Source organism: Mustela erminea, chromosome 2, assembly GCF_009829155.1.
Source record: "Mustela erminea isolate mMusErm1 chromosome 2, mMusErm1.Pri, whole genome shotgun sequence".
NCBI classification, from domain to species: Eukaryota; Metazoa; Chordata; class Mammalia; order Carnivora; family Mustelidae; genus Mustela; species Mustela erminea.
In genome coordinates this window covers 84,000,938-84,022,990 of record NC_045615.1, presented here as the reverse complement: position 1 = coordinate 84,022,990, position 22,053 = coordinate 84,000,938, and the positions used below count along the sequence as shown (strand labels likewise).

At 34.9% G+C, this 22,053-nt stretch overlaps 1 protein-coding gene across 5 annotated transcripts in view; it reads left to right on the top strand.

Moving 5' to 3' along the window:
• SCLT1 (sodium channel and clathrin linker 1) overlaps positions 1-20,601 on the top strand; it is a 179,570-nt gene extending 158,969 nt beyond the window's left edge. For 4 of the 5 annotated variants that reach the window (XM_032333409.1, XM_032333407.1, XM_032333405.1 and 1 more), the window contains 3 exons: positions 12,868-12,946; positions 15,873-15,968; positions 20,046-20,600. In XM_032333409.1, the coding sequence (XP_032189300.1) occupies positions 12,868-12,946; positions 15,873-15,968; positions 20,046-20,108 (238 nt within the window). In that variant the 3' untranslated portion in view covers positions 20,109-20,600. Of the gene's footprint in view, positions 1-12,867; positions 12,947-15,872; positions 15,969-18,737 lie in introns of all 5 variants that reach the window. The other variant, XM_032333406.1, reaches the window with a different exon arrangement.
• The last annotated feature ends 1,452 nt before the right edge of the window (positions 20,602-22,053 follow it).

The following is a 22,053-nucleotide window of genomic DNA, read 5'->3' as shown; positions in this document are numbered from 1 at the left end:
TTTCAATTTTTATCATGATCTTATCCTTTCAAGTTCAAATGGATATTAGTTATTATCACTACATTTCCTTCTGCCATTCTAATTCAGTGTAACCGTTTTTAATAAATTCACAATAAACACATATGGAAAGAATCCTTTGAATGCTCTTATTAGAGACAGGAGCAAAAAACCAAAGTAGACAAAAAATATCCAGACTCTTCTAGCCACCATCTCTACTGCTTTTGTAACAGAGCACTGATTTTTAGTAAATTTTAAAAGTCCCATGTTCTCTGGCATTTTGGGTTCATTGAGTAGATTGAAAAAGATTGCTCAAAAGTAAATCGATTATCAAAAATAGATTACAATTTTTACTTGCTTTGAATTTTTAGATTAGTCATATTTCTTTAGACTTTTTTAAAAGGAGTAATTATGCTTAAATTAACAATTTTTGTTATATGATAATTTTTTATAAAATTATAAAAATATGAGAAAATATTATATATTTTTTAAGATTTTACTTATTTATTTGACAGACAGAGATCACAAGTAGGCAGAGAGGCAGGCAGAGAGAGAGAGGGGGAAGCAGGTTCCCTGCTGAGCAGAGAGCCTGATGTGGGGCTCCATCCCAGAACCCTGGGATCATGACCCGAGCCAAAGGCAGAGGCTTTAACCCACTGAGCCACCCAGGTGCCCCGAGAAAGTGTTATATTCTAACAAGGTTTCATTGCATATATTTAAGATTTTGCCTAGGAAAACCTAGCTTTCATAGGTTATAGTTAACCTTTGCTTGATATTCCTATGTTGATTGTTTAAACCATAGTTGGAAATAGAATTATATTAGAATATACTAAGAAAAACTTTTTCCATGTCTCTGTGTCACTTAAATTGTACTAGTATGCTCAGACATATCAAAACTAAAATGTTAACTTTCAACATAGGAATATTTTCACAAGATTTTGCATTAAGATTGTTTCCTTTCACAAAAGGATTATATATTTAATAACAGTGAGAAACAGTATGTTTTTAGCACATAGGGAAGCAGTACAGCATTAGACATAAGAGCACTAACTCAAAAGTCAGTCAAGCCTGAATTTGAATCCCACGCAGCCCCAATCCTTTCCACTTATCTGTAAACCCCATATGTTATAGTAAGACTTTATTCATATGATAACAAATATAAGATGTTAGCTCCATGCCTTGTATGTAAAATGTTTAGGAAGCAAACAGTGAACTCTGGGCTTAGGGAATAGCCTTTATAAATGCTAAGAGATTGTTATAGTCAAAGTAAACTATGATATAATGCACGAGACTTATATGAGAAGTTCATGTGCTTATTCCATTTTTAATTTATGAAAACATTACTAGTTTAAAAAGCACTAGATTTTAGACAAGTTTATATATATAAATTGTATCTCTCATCTTTGGAGATATAAATAACACTGAGGAATATATACGAAATCAAGTCAAAAATCTTCTGCAATAGAAATGTAGCTACTAAAACATTTTCACTGATACATCTCACCTATTGATCAAAATAGAGAATTACATGGATACCACAATAAATTTATAATTTTTGAAGTAGAAAAAAATGCTTATTCCAATGAAAAAATATTATGAATGTGAGGATCTATATTGGATGTATTTACAGTAGCATCCATATTGGGCTTTAGCCATTTGATGTGTGGTATGTTGTACCAGTAGTGCACAAGGCTAACTCCTAGATGGTATTTCTGTATCTTTGGGGATGGATTCATTTGCTACCCTCAGAAATGGTTTTGTTTTCATAATGATTCAGTGGTATAATCCGAGTCTTCAACCTATTAGGTCTTTCACTAATAATAAATTACAAAATAAACTACTAATAATAAATTACAAAATAAACTACAGAGCAGAGCTTAAAAAGCAAATGGCTCATTTCATGCATCTGACTTTCCCTGTAAGAGTTTCTCTGTATATACCATGAATTTCTATATTCTACCATTCGAACAAGAAGTGTTTATTACTAGCTATCAAAAATGAGCTCTGGGGGGTGCCTGGGTGGCTCAGTTGTTAAGTATCTGCCTTCAGCCCAGGCCATGATCCCAGGGTCCAAGGATAAACCCCCCACCCCCACCCCTCTCCCATCAGGCTCCCTGCTCAGCGGGAAACCTGCTCCTCCCTCTTCCACTCACCCTGCTTGTGTTCCCTCTCCCCCTGCCTCTCTCTTTCTCTCTCTGTCAAATAAATAAATAAAATCTTAGGAAAAAAAAAAAAAAAAAGAGCTCTGAAGGTTAGGTCCTGGCATCCAGCTTCCCAGTGTGCCATTATTGTGCCATATTAAGCATCAAAGCTTTCTCCCTAAAAATGTGCCCCTTAAAAACTTAGTGCTAGTCTGTACTCAACAAATCTTGAAAATACTTGGCTGTTTGCCTCTGTCCTCTCTACTTTATAACAAATTCATACAGGTTGGCTATTTTTCTTGCTTATTATATGTCCACCTATTTACTACAGTTAGAAAAACATTAGAGACAAAACCAAATACCAGCATAGCCACAAAACCTTAGGATGCTAGAGTCCTCTCTGGACTACCTGTGCTGCCTTTGGAAACCTTTGTTATATCTGATGACTGACAATTAAACAGTTACCAGGTACCTATGATTTCTTAAGATCATACCATAAGTAAATATAACCATAATTAAATGTAACACAAAATAATTAAATAACTTTCCCATAGAAGAAAGTTTTTCATCTTAGTCTCTTTTGAGAGACTAGTATAAGCTAGTATAAAAGCTTTTCAAAAATCTGAGCTCTGGGGTGCCTGGGTGGCTCAGGGGATTAAGGCCTCTGCCTTAGGCTCAGGTCATGATCCCAGGGTCCTGTGATCGAGCCCTGCATTGGGCTCTCTGCTTAGCAGGGATCCTGCTTTCCTTACTCTCTCTCTGCCTGCCTCTCTACCTACTTGTGATCTCTGTCTGTCAAATAAATAAATAAAATCTTAAAAAAAATCTGAGCTCCTCTGTGGTATCTTCTTTCAGTTTGAAGTTTGCTTTAATTTGTAAAATTTTATTAATTCATTTATAATTATTCCCTCTTAGTTTCTCTTTTATCTTGAAATATATGTAATATGGAATTTTGAGCTTCCAAGAGGAAATAAGTTTAATAGTTATTATTAATGCATAACATTTGTAAGTCCTATATCTGTAATAATCTTACTAGAATGAGACCCTGTTATTTTTATAGGTTAAATCAAAAACATTTTTTAAAGATTTTTTTTTAATTTTTTTTAAATTATTTATTTATTTATTTATTAGACACAGAGATAGCACAACCAGGGCATCTGCAAGTAGAAGGAGAGGGAGAAGCAGACTCCCCACCGAGCAGGGAGCCCAATGCGGGGCTCAATCCTAAGACCCTGGGATTGTGACCTGAGCCAAAGGCAGACGCTTAACTGACGAGCTACCCAGGCACCCTAAATCAAAAACTTCTATAGGAAAAAAGTGAGATGAGAGTTATCCTACCAAATATTAAAATATGTAAAGCTGTGTGGTAGTATTTACACAGGGATAGATAGTTTGAACAGAAATTTTGTTTACGATAATATGCCATTTCAAATCAATAGTGAAAAAATGATGTTGGAAAAATTTTAAATCATTTAGAATATGGTAAATTATAGGTGGATTAACAAGCTAAATAAAAATGTATTAGAAGAAATAGGTTTATTTTTATATCTTGGAATGGAAAGTTCTTTCTAAATAAAACACAAAATCCAGAATACAAAAAAGGAAACTGTTGATTAATTGATTTAACCATAAAAATTAAACTTTTATGTGAAGAAAGGTACTAAACAAAGATAAAAGACAAATGACAAAAATAAAGGACTAATATGCAGAATTGATGAAGAATTCCATAATTAAGAAAAAGATTAAAAAAAAAAGAAAAAGATTAACAACCAATAAAAAGATGGACAAAGTATGTGAACTGGCAGCTCATAAAAGCAGAAATACAAAGCACCTTTAAACTGAGCAGATCAGGTTCAGTCACACTATTTGCTGAAGAAATGCAAATTTAAACAATAATTTTACCCACCAAATTGACAAAAATGTAAAAGAATTCTTATGCAATGTCTGCAAATACATGAAGAAACAGGAAAGGTGTACATTATTGGTGGGAGTGCCTTTTTATAAGGTAATGTGGCAGTATCTAACAGACTTCAACTGTACAGATGCTTTTGAAATTCCAGGTACAGGAATCTGTCCGAAGAAATACTTGCATATATGTAAACGTGGTAATATATTTGTCCTGCCACCTGTCAGATCCTTCGCATCTTTAATCATGACTGTTAAAGCAGCTTCTTTCCCTCTGGTTTCTCTGCCAGGCGTTTTATTCTGCTCTATTCCATCTTTCATACTGCTATCAGAATTATTTTCCTGAAAAGCAATTATGATTCTGGCACTGCCTACTTAAAGCCTTCTGCTTTACTATTGCCTATAGGTCTTTTATAGTGTTTTCTCCATGTTCCTATCAGAAATCTGCCTGTCTACCTCAATCCTTCATGTTCCTTGTGCTCCAGCCACACCGAACACCCACTTCAATAAACCCAACGTGTTCAGCCAGCCCTTTTACAGCTCCTAGTCTGCACTCTACTCACTCATCACATATTTATTGAATGGCCTGTTCTTTAAGTACTGATGATACAGCCAAGTCCAAGTTCCCCTGTTTTGTTTTGTTTTGTTTTATTTTGTTTAAAGATAGTAGATTATTGATGGGAAAGTGGAATTACTGCGTGTGTATAAGTGTGTGTGTGTGCATGCTTAAAATCAGATAATAAGTAGTATGTAAGAAATTGAAATCAGTCGGTGTGATGATGAATGGGTGGGTACCTGAGAATGGTAGACAAGGAGGATACTATGGGAAAATAAATCTTAAGATAATCTAATGACAAAGAGGATCCTGTCATTTAAACATCAGGAGAAAGAAAAGAGATCAAGTAGTGAGCAAAGAGAACAGTTAGTGCAAAGACCCCAAGGCAGGAATAAACTTGGTATGTTTGAAGTGAAAGAAATAGTATGCAAAATAAAGGCAATAGTGACAGATTTGGGAAATATATTAAGTATTGTCAGCCACCACAGCAAACAAACCCTGACATCTCATAGACTTAACACAACAAAGGTTTTCTTGCTCATACTATACATATCAGATAGTTTTGCAGAAAGGCTCTGCTGGTAGACGTTCCACCGTCTTGAACATGTGGTTTCCTGAAATCACCGAAACAGGGAAAGCTAGGGATGGAAGAACACTGGCGCTTAACTAATTCAACTCTGAAGGGATACACATCATTTCCTTTTACCTTCATTGGCCAAACTAGTCATAAGGACCCAGTCTAACTGCGTAAGAGTCTAGGAAATGTATATGGAACAAACAGAATGTTTAGTGAACATTGTCTCTGCTTTAGACAGGAACCTGATCTTGTAGGTTTTTATTAGCCATGTTAAAGGGTTTTAAATGTGAATTGGCAGTGGTCAGTTTTGAAAAAAGTTACCTGATCTGTTTTTTTTAAGATCACTCTGGCTTTTATGTGGAAATGAGAGTGAATAATAAAGCTGGGGGAAAACTTAGAAGGCTTCGGAGACAAACCATAAGTAACTCTTAATCTCACAAAACAAACTGAAGGTTGCTGGGGGGAGGGGGGTTGGGAGAAGGGGGGTGGGGTTATGGACATTGGGGAGGGTATGTGCTTTTGTGAGTGCTGTGAAGTGTGTAAACCTGGTGATTCACAGACCTGTACCCCTGGGGATAAAAATATATTGTACGTTTATAAAAATAACTAACTAAATAAATAAATAAATAAAATTTTTTAAAAAATCTTAGAAGTCTTCTACAAGGTTCTTATTATGAGTTAATGGTGGCTTAGACTTAGAAGAAAAACAAAGGTGAATTTGTTAGGAATTTTTTTTTAGAGGTAATAGTGCTGATGGATTGGATGTGAAATATGAAGGAAGGTAGTCTGTACATGCTATTTCTTTGCAGGGATGTCCTTTCCCAACTCCCATCTGAAAAAAATTTTCTTCCTTCTAGACCCAACTCAAGTATTATTTTTTATAAAATATTTTTAATTCCCCTGACAGATCAAGTCTTTCCTTTTATTTCACACCCATACCGTTCTGCTCATTCTTTATGACACTTACTGAACTTCCTATTTACATCTATTCTTTTTTTTTTCAAGTTTTGTTGTTGTTTGTTTGTTTTTTTGTTTTGTATCTATTTTCTTCTATAAGACCATAAGCTAACATCTTGCCTCGCATATAGTTGACCAATAAAATTGTATTTAACTAATTAATTAACTAATTAATTTATGGCATGTAGTATTATCTAAAGAAAATTATTTTTCTGATGAAAATATTACATATTGTCCATTCATATACATACTGTACATTCAGTACAATTTTATTGATATGTAAATACTTATATAAACATATATATTTAATATGAACACACAGCATTTTAGCCTATGGAATTTTCTTCAGTCTCTAAAACATTATTCTTGGCTATATATCTGTAATGTTTGGCTGCCATAACTGCTTTTTTTTTTTTTTTAATAGAATGAGAGGCAGCTGCAGGTACTGGCAGATTACAAATGCATAATTACTAAAAGTAACTGAAGCATATTACAGTATAATTCAACAGAAAAAAACATCTGGCACATGCTATGTTAATTTGTCATAAGAGAGTTTCAAAGAAAGCACTTTCTACAGCTGGCAGATCCATCATTTCCTTGAAACGAATAGTACACCTTTTGTTTTTAATTCTCTAGTATAATATAGAATAGAGCCTTATGTGATTTAATCTTTAGTCATCACTAAAGGATTTCAAGCATTGAGGAAATTTCCCCTATGCTATATCAACCAAAATATACATAGCTATTCTTATCTTAAATTGTGCCTCAATAATAACAGAATTATCTGAGCAATTACAGTAATTGACGATAATGTCTAAGATGTTGGCCCAAATTTCAAGCTCCCATTCCTTAAAGAACCATAACTTCTCTTTTTTTAAGTATACATGGTGTTTTCAAAGAAACTCATGCATTATAGGGAAAACTTTGTTCTTATCCTCATAACCATACTTCTCAGTTATTATACATGCCAGTGATGTTCAGAATTGAAGCACATTTTGAGTGGAAGTTCTTCCTTTCAGCATGGTCTGAATGATAGAAATAAATCAACTATACAAGAAAGCCAGGGAAATATTTCAGGCCAATGAAAGAATAACAAGTATGAAGCTCCAGTATTATGAAGAAATAAATCCATGTAATTAAAGTATAGTGAGTCTTGGGGCACCTGGGTGGCTCAGTGGGTTAAGCCTCTGCCTTTAGCTCAGGTCATGATCTCAGGATCCTGGGATCAAGCCCCGCATCAGGCTCTCCGCTTGGCAGGGAGCCTGCTTCCTCCTCGCTCTCTCTCTGCCTGCCTCTTTGCCTACTTGTGATCTCTGTCTGTCAAATGATAAATAAAATCTTAAAAAAAAAAAGTATAGTGAGTGTAGAGAGAGAAGGTATAAGGTTGAGGAACTAGGCATAGACCAGATCATGAGAATCTTATAGGGCATTTTAAGTAAAATATTTTTACTTATTATAAGTAAAATATTTAAGTAAGACTAAATTAAGAGAAAGACCAGTGTACAGTAGTAGAAAATTATTGAAGAATTTTAAACATCCTTAGATCCTTAAAATATCAGTTTGGCTATTGTGTGGAAAATGGACTTAGGGAAGGGGGCAAAAATGGAGTCAGGAAGACCAGATATAAGATTATTACAGTACTTGAGGCAACAGATGATAGTGGCTTAGAGCTTAGAACTGAAATGGGGAGAAGTAGGCAGTTATGAAATCTATTAGGGAAGTAAGACAAATTTGTTTGATGTCAAATACAGGGAATGAGTCAAGGGAGGAGTCAAAGAGAAGCCTTGGCTTAGACTTGAACCTCTGGGTAGATAGTGAGGCCTTCTACTGGCAAGGAGGAAGCCTGGGGTGGTCGAGATAAGAAATAGTTTGCATTTTGGACAGGCTACATTTGAGTTGCTTATTAGTGTTTCTTTCGTCATGGAATAGATGAGATCACTTAGGGAGAATGTGCAGATAGGGAAGGAAAAAACCTGGGACTATGACAAAGAGTGCTCTTATATATCTAAAGCTGGCATGTCTGCTTTAACCTGTGGTATTTTTAGTTAACTGAATGAAATTTGAAACCTTCCTTTTTTAGTAGTCAGGTCTTTTGAAGCCATATACAAAATTGAGATCACAGTCTTCACAATTACTGACCATTTTGCCATATACTTAGGATTATTGGTTTTTTTTTAGAGAGAATCTTTATTTTGCCTTTTGGGTCTAATATTATATGATGCCACAGATACACTTTACTAATATCTCTTGTAATTATGAGGCAATGTACTAGTTTTTTAAGATTTTATTTATTTATTTGACAGAGATCACAAGTAGGCAGAGAGGGAAGCAGAGAGAGAGGGGGAAGCAGGCTCCCTGCCAAGCAGAGAGCCTGATCCAGGGCTCAATCCCAGGACCCTGGGATCATGACCTGAGCCGAAGGCAGAGGCTTTAACCCACTGAGCCACCCACCCAGGTGCCCCAAGGCAGTGTACTTTAACTGAGAGAAGATTTTGATTAAAGACCTGGTACGAACCCCATTTTTTCATTCAATCATTGCATTACCTTAGGAACATTGAATAACTTCTCTGAGTCTTGATTCAGTCATAACATTAGGAACATTGAATGACTTCTCTGAGTTTTACCTCCTTTACTTAGAAGATGAGAATAATAACTGCTTTGCAAACTTGAAGTGATAATAAGGTACAATAGTAAAGTCGAGGTACAGTAGAAAACTCCTTTGGCTGGTGTCTGCTTAATAATCATAAAACAACATTAAACAGTGAAGTAAATCGCTGTGCAAAGAATGCTCACCAATTGTCCAAAGTGTTCTAAATGCCCTTGCCTTAGTCGACTGCATTCTAATGTTGTCATCTGTCACTTGCTTTACAAGTGTCACTGTTTGCTCCCAAACTAGGTTATGCCAGTTGTATTTGTTTTGGAAATACATAAGTAAATATACCAGTGATATATGAGTACAGAAAGAAAAAATTATGATGTCTTTCAAAACTAAATTGGATACTTTAGAGAATTTGCTATTGCGGTACATTTGGACAAACAACCCTGAAAGAACAGAAGGAATATTGTAAAAATCTAGAAAACTCTGTATTTGGATTGGTTGCCAAGTGCCCTTAAATGCTTGAACCACATTATTGAAGCCAAAAGTGGAAATAATTATAGATGATACATTATGGATGTGGTTTGTGTTAGAAAGACATCTAACATTAAAACACTCCAATCAGTTTGCTCATACTTTAAAACATGGAGATCTAAAAAAAACTTTGTATATTCTAGAGGGAACGTCCAGACAAAATCCTTATCCTTACTTAAGCCTCAGACCTCTTAAAAATCTCAGGAAATCTGTGGACTGTCTTCCCAGAAAGGACAGTACACACAAAATCTTGCAGGTAATTTAGGGTGCTTGAGAGCATACCTAAAGTTTATCTGTGGATGACAGATGAGAAACCCTTGCCTCGCATTCTCACTCTCAACCTACTTGCATCTCAGACTGATGAATTTGGTGACTTATCAGTTTTCAATTAATGAAATTATTAGTTTCATTAATAATTTGTTTACTAAACATTTAATGTTTTCTTAACAGATATAGCATATATTCCTTTGTTGCTAAATTTTATAAAATTTTGGTCACAGGGAAGGCAGTAAATCAATTACATTTTACAAATGTATTTCAAAATTACATTTTGTAGGCATGACTAGGATTTTATATCACATGCAATGAACTATATATAAAATTATGCACATTAGCTAGCTACGTCACCTAGCTTTATTTTTAAATTTCTCTATTTTCAAATTTTTTCATATGTAAAACTGGGAATCTCAAAGGGTTATCATGAAAACTAAATAATGTAAATAAAACACCCAGAAGTGCCTGTCACATAGTAAGCATCATGAAAGTGTTTGCTGTTATTCTCACCATCATCATCTTCACTATTACTTGCCAAGCTCTGTTGAGTACCAGATCCTAAGGATACAAAGATGAATAACAAACTTGCTTACCATCCATTGGGGGTTACAGAGCTTGATACACAACAACATATTTATACAGATTAAAAATAATTCAAATAATCATTTGAATCTTTGTGGTCTTAAACTTTGTGAAAAATTATTACTATCCAATAGTACTTGTCAGAAATTATTACTATCATGTAAAATGTGTAAGTGCATGGTTTAGGTATCAAATTATGCAGTAGGTGTTTTCTGGGAAGGTCTTTATTATAAACTGAATGTTGGCTGACTTTATAAATGGGATCATTGTATCATCTTAATCTCAGTAGTACTCAAAGGTTATTTCTCATTAGCACTAATGTGCATAACTTTACCTTTAATTATATTTGGCCTAGAAGACTGGCCACTTCAATCATTTTGCCTTTCTTCCTTTTGTTATGTTATGTTGTAGCAGTAATTATAAGCTATGCAAAGTACTTGAAAGTAAGCACAGTAATTTATTCTACATTATTATTACACTAACAGAAAGCAAAGAAAAAACATATAGGTTTGTCTATCATGGAATCAATGGTAGTTACTCAGTGTCCTCGTAGACCGTATCTTGTATGGATGAAGCCATTTCCCTCTTAGTTCTATTATGGCAACAATTATGTGGTTACCACCATATACCTTGTCTTGGCACATAATGTTCAGTAAATATTTGTGGAATTGATTTGTTGGTGACGTTTTTTAATTCTCTCCTATATATTTATAACAAATTGCTGATTTTAACAATTATTCATATACATATAGGTCACTTAAGGGGCTACCAAGTTTTTAGGCTGTGTAGCTCATTTGGAAAAAATTCAAAGCTGAAGTTACTTTAGAAGTGTTAATCTTCTGATTTATTTAAGAAGCAGAAGGTCAAAGGATAAAAACCAATCCTAAATTAACTGGGTATTTTGATACTCAGAAATTTGATCTTTTTAAAAATTATTTTTAAGATACATTGTTTCTGGGATGCCTGGATGGCTCAGTTGGTTAATTGTTTACCTTTGGTTCAGTTCATGATCCTTGGGTCCTGGGATCAAGTCCCACACTGGGCTCCTTGCTGAGCAGAGAACCTGCTTCTCTCTCTGCCTCCTGCTCCGTCTGCCTGCCACTCCCCAGCTTGTGCTCTCTCTTGCTCTCTCTCTGACAAATAAATGAATAAAATCTTAAGAAAAAAAGAAAAGAAAACTATACTGTTTCTGCTTCTAACCTGAGAATCTTGAAATTATCTTTGGTCAAAAGCAAGATAATGCTTATATGTTAGAAAAAAAAAAAAAGAAGAAGAAGCAGAGGAAGAAGACAGCCAGCTCTATGCATAAGATAAATCCATCTATTAAAGCATAAAGGATATGAATGTATAAAATATAGCACATATACAACCAAAACATAAATGCCAGTTCTGAATATACTACAACTGAAATGATGTTGGAGTGATAAATATTACCTTAAATTAACAAAAATTGAGTTCCTCTAAGAAGCACGGTATATGAATCTTTTTTTTTTAATTTTTTATAAACATGTATTTTTATCCCCAGGGGTACAGGTCTGTGAATCGCCAGGTTTACACACTTCACAGCACTCACCAAAGCACATACCCTCCCCAATGTCCATAACCCCACCCCCTTCTCCCAACCCCTCTCCCCCCAGCAACCCTCAGTTTGTTTTGTGAGATTAAGAGTTACTTATGGTTTGTCTCTCTCCCAATCCCATCGTGGAGAAAGGGGAATCCTCCTACACTGTTGGTGGGAATGCAAGCTGGTGCAACCGCTCTGGAAAACAGCATGGAGGTTCCTCAAAATGTTGAAAATAGAACTACCCTATGACCCAGAAATTGCACTACTGGGTAAATAAATACCCTAAAGATACAAACATAGTGATCTGAAGGGGCACGTGCACCCGAATGTTTATAGCAGCAATGTCCACAATAGCCAAACTATGGAAAGAACCTAGATGTCCATCAACAGATGAATGGATAAAGAAGATGTGGTATATATACACAATGGAATACTATGCAGCCATCAAAAGAAATGAAATCTTGCCATTTGCGACAACATGGATGGAACTAGAGCGTATCATGCTTAGCGAAATAAGTCAAGCAGAGAAAGACAACTATCATATGATCTCCCTGATATGAGGAAGTGGTGATGCGACATGGGGGCTTAAGTGGGTAGGAGAAGAATAAATGAAATAAGATGGGATTGGGAGGGAGCCAAACCATAAGTGACTCACAAAACGGTATATGAATCTTAATGCATACTATAGGGAAGAATCACAATAGTTTATGAGATTTTATAGTAACAAACACTTTATATGTTTAATATGAATAAATGTACATTTTAAGCCAAATAATTCCTCAAAATAATATTGAAAACACTTGAGTGGTTTTAGAACATGTGTGTGTGTGGTTTTTTTGCTTTTTTTGTGTGGTAAAATTTACATAAAATTTAACATTTTTATAGTTGCGATAAAATACACATGAGATTTACCATCTTAATCTTTTTTAAGTATATAGTTCAGTTGTGTCCAGTGTATTCACATTGTTGTACAGAGATGTTGTACACATCTCCAGAATACATGAGCATGTCATAAAAAAAAATGAGCTCTTTAAAATATGGGTTATTAAAAAGAGACTATTTTGCACATAAGATATTTTTGTTTAAAACATAAACATATATCTCATTAAAAATGATTCTATTTTGTTAGATTTTTGAACAATGATATTAATGGCTTGGGGTGGGGGACTGTCTCTTGATTAATAGGAGTGAGCTGAGTCGACAGAAACTTCATACCCAAGAGCTGCTTTCTCAGCTGGAAATGGCAAATGAAAAGGTAGTTGAGGTAAGATAATGACTCTCCCGGGAAGTACTTTCTGCTGCAGCTCAATACACATGTTATAGAATTTTACCTGAGCCAACTCCAAATTAATTCTCAAGTTAGAGATGACCATACAGAGGTGAGTACTCTTTGTAGAAAAATCATCCATAACCCTAAAAGTCCACATTTTATAATGTGAATAAAAGCTTTGAAAGTCAGTCATTTATCATATATAAAAGACAAAAGGTAGAGCTCTTATTTCAGTCTCACCATTGTAACATGCTGTGTTGCAGAAAATGTGTTAAGATCCCCTTCATATCCAAGCATGTCTAAGATTATATTTTTTAGCCCATTCCTTGTATTTTGTTTTATTTCAACACATAAGATACGTAGAAATTACTTTTGTCTACTGGAATATATTAAAATACTCCTTCAGATTAATGCTTAGAACTAAATGCAGCAAGAGCTGATCATTTTTCTCCTTGAATCTTTAAAAAAAAGTTAACAGTTTCTAGATTATGATTAGAGCTTTCTAGAATTCTAGTTCTTCATTTGATCTTCTAACTTCCTATGTATTTGTTGGAATTTCATTAATAGGCTATATTTTTGTGGCTATCTATAGAAGCCATAATGAAATCATTATTCTTAATTTTCAAAGCATTATAACTTGGTATGAGCTATTTAGAATGTAAACAGTAACTCTTAAAATACTCATTGTAGTTTTCAAAACTTCCAGGAATCTGTACTTAAGGAAATAATTGAAAATAAGAAAAAATTTAAAGGTAGATACTCAATACAATAATGTTAATAATATTGGAAGATCAAAAGCAACCAAAATGATCAGTTGAAAAAGAACAGTTGCAAATATTATGATTTACCTAATCTGGAATGTTCCTTAACCATTATGGTAGTAGCACAGAAAAATGCATATTGTATGTAGTCTGATGGTACCTATGAAAATGATAATTATAAATGGTGGGATTTCCCCCTTATGTTTTCTCTAGTGTTACTGATATGCCTTTTAAATTTAAGACTACTTATTTAAATATCTTGGCAAATTGAAACAGCCAATATAGCTCTCTTCATAAAATTTAATTTTGCTATTGGGTACAATAAGAAATATAATAAGCTCATTTTAACAGTATGTTGTTATTTCAGTATTTTATATTACTATGCCCGACATTCACTGTTATCACTTATATGTTAGGACCTGGGAACTATCTAGTTCTTCATAGAAAGTGTGTTTTTCTTACTATTTCTTTTTTTTTTTTTAATTTTATTTATTTGAGAGAGAATGAGCGAGAGAGAGCATGAAAGAGGAGAAGGTCAGAGGGATAAGCAGACTCACCAAGGAGCTGGGAGCCTGATGCGGGACTTGATCCTGGAAGTCCGGGATCATGACCTGAGCCGAAGGCAGTTGCTCAACCAACTGAGCCACCCAGGCGCCCTTTTCTTACTATTTCTAATTAAACTGGTGTTATCCTGTCAATTCAGACAAGTGCCAGAAAACCACATTCTAGTTGTACAAAAACTTTTTTCAGGCTAGTAATATGAAGAGGACGAATATATTTTATAATTGATAGTTTCTTTGAACCTGTCTGCATGACAGCATATTGTGACAGATTTATATTCATGATGTCTGTGTAGTTTCCTGAGGCTACTCTAACAAAGTATTACAAACTTGGTGATTTAAACAACAGAAATTTATTGTCTGACAATTCTGGAGGCCAGAAGTCCAAATCAAAAAGTCAACAAGATTGGTTCCCTCTGAGGGAGAATCTGTTCCATGCCTCTCTCCCCTGCTTCTGATGGCCTCATGCGTCCCTTGGTTTGTAGATGGTATTTTTCCTGTATCTTCATGTGGCCTTCCCTTTGTCCATGTCAGTCTCTATGGCCAAATTTCCCCTTTTTATGAAGGGACTAGGCATAATGGATTAGGATCCACCCTAAAACTTCATCTTACCTTAATTATCAGCAAAGACCCTATTTCCAAATAAGGAATGCATTCATAAGTACTGGGGGTTAAGACTTCAACATCCTTTTTTAGGGACATATTTCAATCCATACCAATGCCTAATAACTCTATTAATGGCCCTCATGCCCTCTACGTGCCCTCCCCATGTATTGGGGAGCATGTGAAAACAGAATTCTTCCTCCTTGGAGTAACACTTTTAACATACAAATCATTTAATACAAGTCTATTTCCTTAAAAATCAATACTTCTAGAATGAATATTTTCTGTTCTTTGCACTTTAATAGTGGCACCATCACAATTTCTCTAGAAGCTTGCTCTCACATAGTGGTTCTGAATCACTACCAAACATTAATACCACCTAAGTTAGAACTCAGTAAGAGTGCTGATTCTCAAAATTCATCCCGTCCTGCTGAAGCTCTGGTTTTGAGGCCCAGCAGTCTATGTTTTCATATTCCCAATGATTCTGAAATAGTGAGCTAGCATCTCAAGATTAATATCAAATATTGAAAATCTTGGTCTTTTTTTTTTCTTTCTTTTTTTTTTAAGATTTTATTCATTTATTTGACAGAGAGATTACAAGTAGGCAGAGGGGGGGAAGCAGGCTCACTGCTGAGCAGAGAGCCCGATGTGGGGCTTGATCCCAGGACACTGAGGGCATGACCTGAGCCAAAAGCAGAGGCTTAACCCACTGAGCCACCTAGGTGCCCCTTGGTCTTAATTTCTGATTCACTTTGATTTTAGATTTAATTCACTTTCTTTGGAAACATAGGTTGGGGGGGGCAATGTAGTTAAAGTGTGAAACCAGTTTTGAAATTTGAAGTTCATAATTTGAAAAAATGTAAATTTGGAGATAGATTATCCTTGCATTTTATAAGAAGTAAAGTGATATTCAGATTTTTCACTGATTATTCCACAAAAGCTTTTTGTGTCACTTATGGATTTCTAACTTGTTTGTTTTATATTTCCCCATAACAGAATGAAAAACTAATTCTAGAGCATCAAGAAAAAGCCAACAGACTTCAAAGGCGTCTAAGTCAGGCAGAACAGAGAGCGGCTTCAGCTTCCCAGCAGGTAGGGAGCTTCCTTATTATCCCTAGAGTAAATAGTCTGAGTAGATCATAGATAAGAAAAGTTCCCAGAGAACTCAAAGTTTTATTTTTACTTGATTAAACTATTTAAATTAGTATCTCTAATATCTGAGGTTGAAAAAGTAAACATTAAAAAAAGAAATCAAGGGGTGCCTGGGTGGCTCAGTGGGTTAAGCCTCTACCTTCGGCTCAGGTCATGATCCCAGCATCCTGGGATTGAGCCCCACATCGGGCTCTCTGCTCAGTGGGCAGCCTGCTTCCCTTCCTTCCTCTCTCTGCCTACTTGTGATCTCTGTCTGTCAAACAAATAAATAAAATCTTTAAAAAAAAAAAAAAGATGAAATCAACATGAGTCTCCTAAATTGACACCTAAATCTAGAACTGTGCTGTCCAATATGATAGCCACTAGCCATAAGCAGTACTTCAAATTTAATTATTAAAATTAAGTAAATTAAAATTTGAAATCCTCATTACCCTGGCTGGATTGATTTCTTTCTTTCTTTCTTTCTTTCTTTCTTTCTTTCTTTCTTTCTTTCTTTCTTTCTTTTAAGATTAAGATCTGTTTATTTGAGAGAGAGGGAGAGTGCACATGCGAGTCAGAGGAGGGGCGAGGGAGAAGGAGAGAATCTCAAGCAGACTCCATGCTGTGGAGAACCCAATGAAGGGTTTGATCCCACAACCCTGAGAACATGACCTGAGCCAAAATCAAGAGTCAAATGTCTAACCAAATGAGCCGCCCAGGCACCCCACACTGGCTGGCATTCTGGTGCTCAGTAGCCATATATAACTATGGTTCTCATATTGGATAGCATAAATAGAACTCTATGATCACAAAAAGTTATTCTGGACAGCACTGCTCTAGAATTTTGTTCTGTCTAGCCATGATCAATGACAGATTTGGAAGTAGAAAACATTGCTTTGGATATAATATTTGAAATTGTACTTTTTTTATTGTAGTTTTTAAATGGGAAAAATGACTTACAGGTTAAGTTCATTTAATGCACATTTGTATATAACCATATAAATCTAAAATACTGTATAGAAGTTTTCCAATGGGAAATAGAGTAGAAAATGCATAACATCAATAAAATACGAAGGGGGTAATTACTCATAATATACACATATCATATAAAGTCAATGGGCCATTTATTCTAAAGTGGGAGCAATAGTCCCTCCCTCCTATTAGGAACAGTGTGAGATCATCTGGCAATTATAAAGATAGTCTGGAAACAGTTTAGATAGACAGATGGATAGATATAGATAGGCAGGCAAAGAAACCATGTTACTACCTTATTAAATACATTTGGTTATAAATGTACTGTTTCAATCAAAATTAATATGCGTAGCTATAACAGTACTTCATACATAGTACAACAGCTCTACTGAATTCAGTTTACGTGTGTGATATTTATAGAGTTTTTGAAATCTACCTCTGATATGAACAATGCATGGCAGTTAAAGAAAATCCAGTAATTTACCCTTCTGTTCCCCTCCCTCTTGAAAGTAAATATAGCTTTATCAAATAAACTTATCTTATTAAATTATTAATTAATTAAGTAGTTTATCATTCAAGAAAGCATTCATTCACTTAGATTATAAGTTAACATGAGCCAAGGTATACTGGGAAGTATCTTAAAAGTGTATGTTTTGGTGTCAGGCACATAGCCTGGGGCCATTGAGTAGCCAGTGATTTGGGGCAATTTCAACTTTTCTAAGCCTCAGTGTCTTCGTGTTTGATATAGAATAACACCTCCCTTATAGACTTACTGAAAAATCAAAGGAATTAACACATATAAGCACTTAGCATAATCATTAAGTTGTTAGTAAATACTTAGTTATATAACAAGTTAAATCTCTACACCACAATCTTTGGAGCTTCAAGTGTACCTTTTTTAAGGACTTGGATAAAAAAAATTCCTACTTAAAATCAACTACCTTGATTTCTATATAAAAGGAAACAATTATAGAACCTTAATTGAATAACCCACTTGGCATCTCGTTTAGTCTCCCTCCTGACAGAAGTAAACCCAAGCAGCCCAACACTGATGTTTTTCTCCTGTTACTTAAACTCTCTGATGACAGAGATTTCACCATTCTCTTTGTGAGCCTTTTTTTTTTTTATGCCGTGTCAGTAACCACTTCACTGGTTTTTCCTTAAGCTTTTCTCCTTCCATCCTGTTTACATTTAAAGATGAAAGGTAATCATTCAGCATTCTTCCCATCCACAAAAAGGAATCATTCCATGGAGTTAATTTTTTTTCTATCCTAAATGAGTCCAAGTTATAAATTTTCTCTATTAGACATACATTCAGTTTTTTTAAATCCTTATCTTTGCTTTCTCTGAATTCTTTCTAATTTTCCCATCTTCCTTTAAAAACTGAAAATTGCTATTAGAAAGACTCTCCTGCTAAGGGCCTGATACTTAATGAAAGGAAGGAGTGGAGTTAGAAGATTATTATTTCCTCTGATGTGCATGTCAAACATACCAGTATAGCCCAGCATCATACATGAGCCCTGCATTGTACCAAGTCCTCCATGCTCTGAATGTGCTGCTCTGATCAACTTTTTCTGTACAGTCTTCCTCCATCTTTGGACTATAGTTATATGTTCTAAGTGTATTAGCCTAAACCACTGAAAGCCATACTATATTATTTTGACATTAAAATCAATGTGGTGAAGCCTTTTTATGCAAGAACACAAAACCCAGGAACTATGAAAAGAAATTAATAAATGTGAACATGTAGAATTTCAGGTATCTGCATTTTTAAAGTCATAAAGTCAATAACAAACTGAGAAAAATACCTGCAAAACATGAGACAAAAGTAATATTCTTAACATGTATGTAAAGAATGGGTAAGTCAACAAAAAAAGTGCAACAGTACAATAGAAAAGAATAAAAAATATTCACAGAAAAGACAGATGGCTTTTAAACATTTGAAAAGGTGCTCATCCTCACCCATAAGACAAACACAGGCTTAAACCATAATCACATACCATTTTTCACCATTTCACGATCATGTCAGATCATGAAGTCTGATAATACATTATGCTCGCACTTGCACACATCACAGATGTAAATGTATGTTGGCGCAATTTCTTGGAGCCATGGTTTGGCAGTATCTTTCAAAAAATTATGATGTTTATCACCTTTGACCCAGTCGTTCTAAGAATTTATTCTGCAGCTGGTGTACTTGCACCTGAGCAAGTCTGTGCAGAGAAGCATGTCAAAATACTAATTGCAGCAATGCCTATAATTTTAAAAGATTAAAAGCCATCTAAATGCCCATCAATAGGAAACCAGTTAAATTATGACATATCCATACAGGGAAGGTTTGCTGCTGTTAGGGAGAATAAAGTAGGTCTCACATGGAGTCATTGGTACAGTAGATCATTTGGAAGGAAAAAAAAGGTGAAAAACATGTACAGTACTTTATCATTTTTAAAATAAAAAGAGGTGAGGAAATATATGTATCTATTTTCATTTAGAATGTATTTCTAGAAATATACTTAGAAAATGGAAATAGTGGTTGTATCTGGAAAGAGGGCTATAGGATGAAGAACAGCAGTGAGAAATCTTCTTTATAATGCATACTCTATTGTACTATTGGATTTTTTTTTTTTACTTTGTGTATATAATATCAACTCCAATTGATATTTGAAGACTACTTATGTATTAGAGCGTTCTTATTATGATCTGTCATCATCTTATTACCAACCTAGTGTTGTGCTTGATCACACTTAATTTGTATTTTACTCACTTTTCTAGTTAACTTTTTATTTAGATGGTTTGCATCACTGAAATATGCTTTGGAATTCTAAGTACTATATATCACTCTTAGCTATGGAATGTCATATTTGACATATATATCTCTAGTGTAATATGGGTATTTTAAAGTCTCAAGTGTAAAACAGACATGAACACCAAAAATGACCTCTTATAGGACCCCCTCCAGTAAGATTATTTTCAATAATTGTTAAGTTTTGATGCATTATACTTTGTATTAGTATAAGATTTTCATAGAAAAAGTAACTACTTACTGATTGTCTATTTTAATTGCAGCTCAGTGTGATTACAGTGCAGAGAAGAAAAGCAGCCTCCATGATGAATCTGGAAAATATTTAAAAATATTCATAGCTCACTCGCAGAACTTTAGAATTGGGAAAGCTGTTGGACTAGAAGTGTATTGAAATGGTAAAAACCTGCAGAGAATGGTTAAGGCTTGTGCCATTTTGCATAAGCATTTTCCATTCTGTTTTGAGGGTTATTGGAAAACAGAACAGTGGCAGCTTCCTGTAAGTAAAGAAAAGATAACCTTATATTGAGCTTCAGTGGAGAATAAAGCCAGCTGAGAAGAATTCATTGCCTTCATCAATATGTCTGTTTTTCAATTCCCCCTTTCTTCCCTTGGAAGACCGTAATAATTTTCAAGCTATACTAATCATGAGAAAGAGATTTTTTAAGACAATGGTAGAATTCTAATATTTCAGGTTCCATGATTTGAGAATTTCACATCTAATTGTTACTCGTAACTCATTTTTTTAAGTTCCCAAGTATCCATTTTATTATAAACTCATAAATGTAATAAATTATGCACTTTCTAAAATGATGCTGTGATGTATTTTAATGTATAATTGTAGTGATTCATTTTCAATTTATATGATTTCCAGTATTTATCAGATATTTAAGAATGGGAGGTTTTGTTTTTTATTTTGCTCTCTTACTCAAAGCAGTACTAATCAAATGGAATCTTTAAGTCTGAGAATGCATGGGCATTCAACTATTGCAGTCTAGTTGATTTTCACAGATCCACATAGTTAGCTATTCGCTGCTCCTGGTTTGAACTTGGGACACCCTGCTTTCCAGTGACAAGTGCAGGAAAGTTTGCATCTGGTTAACAAGTTAGGAAACTATTGTAGTAGTCCATATAAAAGATAATGAGTTGAATTTGAAGTGACATGAAAACCTGCATGTGTGAATATTCAAGCAGCCGTCAGAAGCTTAGGACTGGTGTTGGCAAACTGGGACAGGAAGGGAGTCTTTGGCATGGGACTGAAAATCCAAGCCATGGAGTCTAGAAGCTTGCCTGGAGGCTTTATGTGATGTGGCAGACTACCTCTTCCCCCTCATTTCTTGTGCGGTAGCTCTGATGGCAGCCTTCTGCTTCCATCAGTACATCATCCTTTCTTCCCCCCGGGATCTCTGTGTCTCCCTTGCCATCTGCATGTTCTTCAAATCACCACTGCCAGACATCCCTGCCTCAGAGAGTCTTCCAGCCTCCAGACCAGGTCAGGTCCCCTTGTAGTTCTCATAACATGTGCTGGATTTTTGATTCACAGCACTTGGGAAACTTCGTAATTAACTCTTTTTGAATCTTTTCTCCAATGCCGTCAGTCTACAGACTCCTTGAGAACAAGATCCATGTCTGCCCTGCTTCCTTGTATTCTTAGCAACCCAACATAGTTTCTGGCACACAGAAGGTATTCAGTAACTGTTTTGTTCAAAAACTGAAGAAGAATTTTGAAGGACAGGACCTTTGAAAAATGTCTTCATTTTGTTGAATGAGTTCAGGGAGAGGAGTCCTTGAAGGAGACTGAAGAGGAGCAGGGAGAAGGCTGTAGTCAGGAGAACTGAATATGACAAAAACTGAAGGAGGCAGGGACCCCTATCTTATGTGTAGGAGGAGACAAATGGTGGCTAGTGTCAAATGCAATGATGAGATGAAATAATACAAAAATGAGAGTTAAATGATAATTAGGCACTTAGCTTACTTTCATTTCCTCAGAATTTTTCATTTGATTCTCTAATGTAAATTTCTTCCCATGTCATTCACAGGCTAATTTCCATGTAATAAAAGTTATGTTCATATTCATGTTTATAGAATATAAAATTTATTTTTAAAAACTTTTTAATTAGAGAATATGCTAGAATTATATCATACCCAAAAAATGAGACTGTAGGAGGAAGCACTTCAGAAACTAACATTGTGGACAAATGGAATATAAGTATGATTATTGTCATTTTTTTAAGAAGAAAATCTAACTTCTCAGACTCATTTCTTCAAGGTCTA